This window comes from Neopelma chrysocephalum, unplaced genomic scaffold (assembly GCF_003984885.1).
Source record: "Neopelma chrysocephalum unplaced genomic scaffold, ASM398488v2 Primary Assembly neopelma1_75, whole genome shotgun sequence".
Taxonomy (NCBI): Eukaryota; Metazoa; Chordata; class Aves; order Passeriformes; family Pipridae; genus Neopelma; species Neopelma chrysocephalum.
The window spans coordinates 11,033,146-11,042,682 of record NW_020897736.1 but is presented as its reverse complement, the minus strand read 5'-3'; the positions used below and the strand labels follow the sequence as shown (position 1 = coordinate 11,042,682).

Genomic DNA, 9,537 nt, shown 5'->3' with positions numbered 1-9,537 from the left:
AAGGTACAAGGAAGAAATTTCCTCCCTGTGAAGGTGGGGAGGCCCTGGCACAGGTTGCCTGGAGAAACTGAAGATGCCCCATCCCTGGAAGCATCCAAGGCCAGGTTGGACGGGGCTTGGAACAACCTGGTCTAGTGAAAGGTGTCCCTGCCTATGGCAGGGGGTGAAACTGGATAAGGTCCATCCCAACCCAAACCACTCTGATTCTTTGATCCTGAACAGGAGCTTTGCCTCGATTTTCCAAGGAGAAGTTTGTGGTCTTCCCTCAAAAGCGGAAACAGGAAGAAGAAATCAACTGTTGTTTGGGAGGCAGGACCCTGATAGAGATTCATCATCTCACCCCTGGCTCAGGTGAGTGATGTGGTACATTTTGTCACCTCTTTCCCCAGGGTTCTCTGCTTTAGTCATTCTGTGCTATGGTTATAAGGTTGTTCTGATGTATTTAGATCTACAAACTACACAATAATCTTGACTAAAGGAAACACAAAAGAATATCCTCTAAAATTAATACATGAGAGAAATATCAACTAGGACACATATCCTTCAATCCTTATGGGGTTATTATATTATATATTATTACATAATAATATAGGTGGGAGCAGGCCCTGTTTGATCAATTTGTTTGGTTATTACCCATAACCAATTCTTGGTTATAGATAGTTGAGGGAACTAAAACAGTGACAGATGAAGGCAAAATTCCCAGATGAGAAAAGAAATAGAGACCTGTATGTGTTCAGAAGTGGCAGAGTACAGGTATTTCTTGACATTGCAGCCCTTTATCTTAGACACACCAAACCAGAGATGAACAGCACAATGTAGGTTTGACACTTTTATTAACAAAGAACCCATGGGGCTCATTCATTAGTACAAAATACAATCATGTTCCTGTATGTTAAACAGCTTTTTTTTTTTTATTTTGTCTCTTTTAAACTGTTTCACAGTTATCAAAACAAAGCCCCTGCATATTGAACTTATTATTGTGCAAACAGTAATTATTTTTAAGGATCAATTTCTGCACTAAGCCAAGTGCCAGAGAGCAGAATTTAATCTTGTTTTCACCCCTCCTTTGAAGGGCCATGTGTGCTTCCTAAGAAACACATAATAGTTGACTTTTTTTTTTGCAGCAAACAATCTAAGGCCACAGTTTATCTGCAAAGAATAAAAAAACAACTCAAAGATTTTAAAGGAAAAAAAAAAGCATATCTTTACCCTTCATTCTCTTGTTTGCTTGACCATGATTATACCAGGTAGCACACATCACCTATCAGGTATTACAGTCCAAAAAAGCACCTGATGTTCTTTAAGCTAATTTTTTGAATTATTAACATGCAAGTTAATACACAGCAACATTACTTTTCAAGTAACTATAATGGTGTCTGTTTAAGGAAAAGATGCTTATTCCCTTTCCAGGTGATGTGAATGAAAATCCTGCATTGATTGTATGGGCAGGCCCTCACTTAAAAAGGCATGAGAGCTACATCTTGAGACTTAAATACTTGTTTTTAGAATGTCCTTTCTAAAACATGCACTCAAATTTTGGTTAAAGCTGCATTTGCTATAGAAGACAATACTTAATGTTGCAAATGAAAAAAAAATAACTGCAGTTTGGAAACATGGATCTCCATCAGTCTGTCTTTCACACTGATGCAAAAGTGATTTTGAGGTGAAGTGCTAGAAATTAGACAATGTAAGGAAGTCATACTTGAGAGAAGACTAAAAATATATACGTGTGTATGCCTGTAGAAAAATCCCTGCTTCTTATATGAAGACAGATTTCATAAAAAACCATTTAAACTTTCTTTAAACTGCAGTTACTGATGAAATGAAGGAAACTCAATTACTGTTTTTGTAGTTATCAGAAAGTACAATGTTTTACCACATGAAGCACCGGGTTTTAACCCCAAACCCTTCTGTAAGACATATGGAGTAGTTCTAATAGTCCAAAATCCCCTGTACTTTAAAGACAGGACTGTAAACGTGCGTGCTGACAATGCTGTGTTTCTGCTCCTGTGATTTGTTGGTGGTGGTTTATTTATCCCAATTGATGCTTGGCAGGAAGCAAACATTCTACTTTAAAGGAAGGCAGCAGAAGGGCACGTAAATGCTGTGCCTTCACTCTTAGCAGCAACAAACTCTCACTGTTCTAAATGACCTGAGGAAGAAAACATTAAAATATTGCACCAAAACAAAATTAAACAGCAAAAACAAACAAGGAAACACACCAACATATATAGTATGGATAGCAAATGACCAGTGCAGCCCCTGACAATAGATCTTTAGACAAAAATGCAGGAGTAATGAAAAGCTTTGTGCCATTACCAGAGGACTTTGTTCCCCTGATATCTGCTTTCACTTCAGTTATAAGCTATGTCTATTCTGGGTATATTTACACCTCTCCCTACGCCTCTTATCTCATTCACTAACCACAGAAACCATTTAGGGTCCCTTTTAGAACCTTGAAGTATACTGGAGCTTTAACAAGACTTTTTTTGGTCTCAAATCTGACCGTAAGTAAATATCCAAAACAGAGGTAGGCTTATAAAGGCTTTTGAATAAATAAGTATTGTCCATTTTGCTAAGTATACCTGCTGTTGGCAGAAGGATTCTCCCTTGCCATGCTTCCCCTTATCATGCTATCCATAGGCTTAAGATGCAAAAGAAGAACTCACAGTAGAAGAGGCTAGAATAATTCCCTTAAGAAATCCCTTGAAAGAAAGCATAGTGCATAAGCTTGTATCAAAGTCCACTCTTCTCTTCCATACTTGTGTCTCTCACTCAGTAAATGGTTGCCTTCATAGTATTGCGTAATAGCTACTCTGTCATCCGTGATGCCTTCAGGATCGTTACGAGTGATGAAATAGTACCACTTGGCAGTCGTGAGAAGGGCAGGTTCTCATGAAATACGAAGTTAAGCTGGAGTTAAGACTTCACCTTCTAATAGTGTTCCTTTCCTGGATGCAGACAGTGCAAAGCTGAAGCCCCTTGAACACTGGAATCTTTTGGAAATGTTTTCTTACCCCACATTCTGTTCTACTACGCAAGTTCTACTACAAGAGTTCTCAACATCATTATGTACAATCTTCCAGAGTGTTCCAAACAAAATATAAATTCTTTTCTCTTCAGAAGATCCATACATCTCCTCCTCGTACTTTGTGTAGTGTGTCCACTTTTGGGAAAACATTCAGTATTTCATTCATTCATTTTCATTTCAGCATTTTCAGGTACTTCTCAAGTATCCCAAGCTTGGCTGCTCCCACATTATTCCTCTGTGCAGACTAATCCAGCAGATTCTCTTTCATCACCAAACGTGCTCATACCTCCTCCTCCATTTTCCTTTGCCTTTCTCGTACACAAACTGAAGTTTTGAAAAAGAAAACTGTTTCCTTTTTAGCTGCACTACCAGCTTAAGCAGCAGAAAGATTAAGACATTCATCACAATGATGCTTGTTACAAATCCTCTTCAGAGCCTGAACGAAACGGGCTGAATTTCTTCTACATCAGTTGGATGTGGATCAATCTAGGGAGAGAAGAAAGGCAACAATTACTGCCTGCAATTCCTGCATTTAAGTATGTGTTTTGGTTTGTTGTTCTTTTTTGCCATCTGACAATAAAAACACCACCTGCTATTTATTTTTTTACCTCTGAATAAAGAGGTGGAGGCTGGAACCGGAACTCTTGTATATAAGCAAAGACAGGACAACACAACTGTTCCTCGCAGTCAATGGGTGGTGGATAAGCAGGAACATGTCTGGAAAACTCTTCCTCAGACACTACATCAGCATAATTTGGTGGTGCTGAAACACAAGAGATGCTACTGTCAAATTTCAAACTATTCACTCACAGCAAGACAACATCTGTAGTACAGTATATCCAAACCCATGAAAACTGTATTTATAAAACATTGTACAACTGTCAGTTTGTATGAAGTGCATTAAACCCATACATATTGTAACTAAAATTATGTGTTCAGTAAGATTAGGTGATTCAGCAGGAACACAGATGCTTTTAGGGCAACTCCAGCAACAAGCCTGTGCTGTATCAAGATATATTCAGTAATGAATAAATTAATTTAGTTATTATTAGATAATAACTTAAATAAATTTAGTTATTATTAGATAAACTTAAGGAAGGCTGGAGTTAGGGTAACCTCACCCAATCCTTTTGGACCTGAGACCTTCTCCTGAGTCATACTTCCATTGCCTACATCCCTACAGTGCCCATAAATTGGCATTACACCCATCTGCTGCAGACAGTGCTGTGCTGGATAAAAAGAGTTCAATATGTGTTACCTTCAGGGTGTTCAGGCATGGTCAATGCCAGCCAACTCATATCCATACTAAACTGGCTGGTAATGCTGGAGTTTCTGCTTGAAAATCCAATACATGGAATAGTGCCAATCACCAGAGGCATTTCAATCATCAATTTCTTAGCACCAGGAATATGGATATACACCTATGTGACAAGCCCCAAACAAAAGAAAAAAACATCATGAGACCCCACTGAATGCTCCTAAAGGCTACCCTATTCCCTACACTGCAAATTGTTTAAAAATTAAGAGCTTTCTGATTCCAGCTATGTTCAGCTAATACCCTGGCAGCGTTCCTTTCCTTCTTTCTGTAACTTGTCTCTAGGTGACATTTAAAAACATCTTGACAAATGTAATTATGCACTTGATTTTCAGTCTTCCCACTTCTGAAAAGAATCACCAGAGGAACCCATTCAGCTTGATCTACTTTGCCATAAAAACCTCTGCTGGTCTCAAACTAAGCTGCTTCTTCCTTAGAAATATATTTCCATTTTCCCCTGTTATTCCCATCTTTCTATCTCAGAATCTCTTCATGATCTTCAGTGTCTCATCTATATATATGTGATTTATGATATTTATTTATCATAGAATGGTTTGGGTTGGAAGGGACCTTAAAGATGTAGTTCCAACCCCCCTGCCATGAGTAGGGACACCTTTCCCTAGATTTATATTTGTCATTCCCAAATTAAAAACCTAACAGCTACTCGGTAAATTCTTCTGTTCCCAACTCAATCCAAAGTTTGTACATTTGAATAACCAATACTTACAGCTAATGAATATTCTACTCTAATAATGCAGCAGTCAAGTATAGAGGGGGATACAGGTGGGATTTTCAGAGTTTTCCCATTCCAGGTATCTGTACTCCCAGAGGCAATGTGGTTTCCTCGGACATTGGCAACCATCTGACGGAAGGTTTTTGTCTTCCCACTGGCCAGGTAAGTTTGTGTTTGGAAAATGGCAGCTTTTGGAACAATCAAACGAGAAGAGCAGTTCTCAATTTCTGCATAGATTGGTATGGCTTCCCCTTAGAGACAGAAAAAGTCCAATGAATAATTTGTATTTCCCAACTTTCCTCTGGGAGTATCAAAGCATGTTACACAGCACGTACATCATCTGCAGTGTTATGAGAACAATACTTGTGAAGTTTCCTCAAGCTAGTTTATTTTTTTCAGAGTGGTATCCAGGCAGAATTATGGCCACCTACTACATTTTATATACAAACAATGATTCATTTTGAAACATTAAGCATAATATGAACAAGCTATAAAAGCTTTATTTGCAAATTATGCCCCAATCTTCCTTTTATAGAGTACTAAATGAATTTCAGGATGTTTTATTTTATTTCCTCAATGTCTCTAATGTTATCAAGATGACAAGCTGCTAAAGCTCATTCTTACAAAAGTGTAAAGCTACACAAACGACATAAAAACCTAATTACATCCCCAATTAAGTATTTTACCCCAAATAAAAGCATTTTGTTGTTCTTTACACTCAAATATACAAGGTTTTTTTGTAAGATTAACAGGACTTCCTTTTAATTTATATTTCCCAAGGGGAAAGGCAAGATGATATTTGTTAAACCAAGTTCATATAGATCTTAACTTACTCCTACTAAACAGAATTATTCTTTGAACTATAAAGTGTTGGCTTCACAGAGATAAAAAAAACCCAACTACTAGGTGTTTAATATTTACATTTTTAAGATAACTACTCTTACCATTACAGTATCCCTTCCTCTCAATTTTGGCACTGAGAGACACTGGCCCAGAGGTGAAAAACCAACAGCCAACCATCTTCTCCTGACTTCTTAGAACAGGTGTCTATAAAATACAGAGTATTTTTCATTTTATGGGAGAAAGCTCTGAACAGCACCCAGTCAATATAATAATGAAAATTGTTTTTATATTTATTATAATGAAAAAAATCTGCTTGCAGTTTTGGTGATAGCCTTGGAATCCCCTGACTGGCATTATCTACTTTATATGCCTCACAGCCCTCTCCTGTGCCATTACCTATGGGCTGCTCTGTCCTTACAGAATCTGGATATAATGCTTTCAAACTCCTAATAGACAGTGTTGAATATAAAGACTATTCTGCTTAAAGATGTCACTGCCAAAATACTCTGAAGTTCTCTCTAAAAGAGATTAAAATGTAAGCACATAAAGAGGAAAAACACCCTACTCAAAACATCTCTTAGCTATGTTCACGTCATGATGTTAAAATGATCCTATAATTTTAAATAAAATAGAAATTACTCATTCATATTTAAATGAATAACCATTTAGATCCAGTTGCTATCATGAAAGTGCAAGGTATAATTTTATATTATTTTCATAATATGGGCTGAGATAAAAGAATCCAGCTCATTAGCTTCCATCTTGCCTATTTTCTCATTACTTAATGCCTGATCTTTCTTATTACTCTACAGTATTTCCAGTCATTAGAAAAAAACTCAATGCTTTAATGTGGCCAAATCTGTCATAGGGAAATAACTGACAGGATCTCTGGAGCAGCTGTGTGCACACACTTCATGTTGGAAAACGACATGCAAAATGGAGGGATATGTAACATAATGGCCAGAGCATAAATGACAGGCTGGGCATGATTAATACTCTTCTCTAATTACTGTTCCTCAACCTACTATTATTGTAGAGTTTAGGACACTGCAGTCCTGTGAATGTAGTTGCTCTGGTAAGAGTAAACTACTCTACACTCGTGCATTATTATTATTAAGCCTTATTTATGCATCTGAAGCCTGCCTAACTTTTTGGCAAGAGCATCTCTGCCAGCAGGGATGTAATCAATGGTATTAAAAAAGCCACTGTTTGCTATTCACACAACCTAAGATCATCTATTTATAGAGAAAAGCTTAGGGAGCTTATATGCTTTCAGAAGTCAGAAAATGACACTCCAGAATAACATGGAAATGGCTATGGATGTGAATGCTGCCTGGAAATGTTTTATTTTTTTGCAGCTGGCTTTGAAGGGGGAGGAGGAGCGGAGGAAGGACCCTCTTACCAAGAGGGCTGGTGAGCTGACGTCGATATGGCTGATGACCTGGAGCTCTGTCTGCACACTCTGATCAGGAGCTGCAGGCCTCTCCAGGATGGCTTTCACATAGTACTGAATACTGCCATACTTCCCAGTAAAAGAGGTCACCAGAGGTCTGAAACAAGCAGTCACAAAACCATTACCCTTAATTAATAATTCAGTTCCAAACGTGAGCGCTTCCCGTGTACATGAACATTTAACCAATTTACAGCTCGTACTTTTAGGGCCTGGGGGAAACTGAAGCCAACAAGGCCTGTCTGTGGGGCCTGATTAAGAGAAACATATAAAGCTGATACTAAAAAAAACACAAGTCAAATTACATTAAGATAATGTTGCAGTACAAGCAGCGTCCAGCACAATCCCTTCAGGTTGGATTATTTAACTTACTCTTGAGGGAGCTGAAAGCTGAACGGAAATTCGTGTCTTCCATCTAGAAGAATTAAGTTTTCCTCACCTGTAGGATGAAAATGAATAGTATGTTTTAGTTATTCCAGAAATAGAACAAAGCAGATGCTTTTCTAAGTTATTTATGTATAAGAACACCCAGATACAAGAAGTTTTTATTGATCCCAGTGGGTTCTGGACTGCAGCCCGTGCTTTATTTGTGCTGTGATGTGATTTCAATGAAAAACAAAAATCAAGGAAGCATGGGAGACCTTGAGATTCAGTTCAGGACTCTGGCCAATTTCGAATCCAAAATGGCTTCTGCAGAGCACAAAGTAAGTTTCTTTTCCTTTTCAGCAAGACAGCAATTAATCTGCTTTTCCAATTAACAATTAAACCAACTTCTGTGCTAAAAAAGCTGCAATTTAAGGTCAGTATGATGAAATACTATTAATACATGAGCTCCCAATATACATTCATAGAGGGCCTGCTGTTACACAATTCTGAAGGCCTAAATTTACTTTCCCTGCAGCTCAGCCTGAGAGCTGCGTTTCACCCTCACAGAACAAAATGTCGCTGCTCTGTTTTTTAAATTTCCGACACTGCCATAGGTGCTGCAGTGCCTGAGTGACAGAGCTCTGCCACAGCGAGCTGCCTCTGCTTCCTCGAGCTATTGGAGGAGCCCGACTGCTCCCAGGGTCTTCCACGGGGGTTTCCCAGCTGCTGCTTACAGAGCACAACCCACACGGCTGACGGAATTCACAGGCGGGCTGAGCCTCTGCAGGGAACGCAACTGCGGATTTTCTTACAGCCCCATTCCGCGTTTTTCAGCCACCGCACAAAAAAAAGTCAGTGGGCGGCCACTGGTGAGGCTGTGGCAGCTTCCCCGGGTGAGGGCTCTGACGGCGGGGCGGCGATGTCCTACGGGGCCTGAGCACCCGCTGCCCACTGCCAAGGGTCCCGGCGCCCACTTCTCCCCCTCCCCTCGCTGCCCACAGCGTCCCTGGGCGCCTTCTCCGCTCCCTCAGCGCCACTCCCCCGCTCCCACCCCCGCCGGTCCCGCCTCACCTTCGGGCGGGTCCCTCAGGAGGCTCTGTCGGATGTCCAGGTACCGCACCTCCGCCTCCCTCCGCGGGCCGGGCCCCGGCGGCCGCACCGCCACCCCCCAGGCTCCCGCGCCGGGCCCCGCGCCGGGGCTCTCGCTCCAAGCGACGCGCGCCCGCCCCGCGGCCTCCAGGCGCAGCCCGCGCAGCGGCAGCGGCCCCGCCAGCTCCAGCAGCACCTGCCCGGACACCGTGTCCCCGCTGCAGTAGCCGCTGCCGCCGCCACCGGCGCGCCGGGCCTCGTCCTCCAGCACCAGGGCCAGCGTCTTCACCGCGCCGCCGGCCCCGGGGCCCGGCCCGGCCGCCGCCATCGCTCCCCGGCCGCGGGGGAACCGCGCCCGCCCTCGCCCGGCGCTTTAAACCCGCCCGTGTCCGCCAGCGCCCGCGGCGCCGCGCCCCGCCCGCGCCCCGCCCTCGCTTCGCCCCCGCCCGCTGCCCATTGGCCGCGCCGCGGCCCCGCGCGCCTCCATTCGCCGCGCACCGCCCCTGCGCCCCCTCCTCATTGGCCGCCCGGCCCGCGCACGCCCGCGGTGGCGTCACGCTGCGTGATCGCCGCACCGGGGCCAATGGGGCGAGGGCAGGCGCGCGTGGACAGCGCGGCGATTGGCGGCGCGGCGGCAGGTCCCCGCAGCGGCGGCCAATGGCGAGGCGCGGCCACCACGTGCACAGCCTGTGGGTAAACAGGCAGGGGAG

The 9,537-nt window shown here is 42.6% G+C and overlaps 1 protein-coding gene across 1 annotated transcript; it reads right to left on the bottom strand.

Moving 5' to 3' along the window:
• Window positions 1-816: 816 nt before the first annotated feature.
• On the bottom strand, window positions 817-9,166 carry ARRDC4 (arrestin domain containing 4). Its single transcript, XM_027688480.1, has 8 exons — window positions 8,810-9,166; window positions 7,745-7,811; window positions 7,325-7,472; window positions 6,024-6,126; window positions 5,074-5,267; window positions 4,290-4,452; window positions 3,640-3,794; window positions 817-3,517 (listed from the first exon to the last, which is right to left on the bottom strand). Exons 1-8 carry the CDS (start codon window positions 9,153-9,155, stop codon window positions 3,461-3,463), a joined length of 1,233 nt encoding a protein of 410 aa, XP_027544281.1. The 5' UTR covers window positions 9,156-9,166; the 3' UTR covers window positions 817-3,460.
• Between the last annotated feature and the right edge of the window lie 371 nt (window positions 9,167-9,537).

Excerpts from the sequence above, each read along its gene's own strand:
- ARRDC4 (XM_027688480.1), bottom strand. The coding sequence starts at position 9,155 with ATGGCGGCGGCCGGGCCGGGCCCCGGGGCCGGCGGCGCGGTGAAGACG. Across the intron at positions 7,812-8,809 it reads CCTGAGGGACCCGCCCGAAG|GTGAGGAAAACTTAATTCTT; the intron begins GTGAGGCGGGAC and ends TTCATCCTACAG. Across the intron at positions 3,795-4,289 it reads CATGCCTGAACACCCTGAAG|CACCACCAAATTATGCTGAT; the intron begins GTAACACATATT and ends CTTGTGTTTCAG.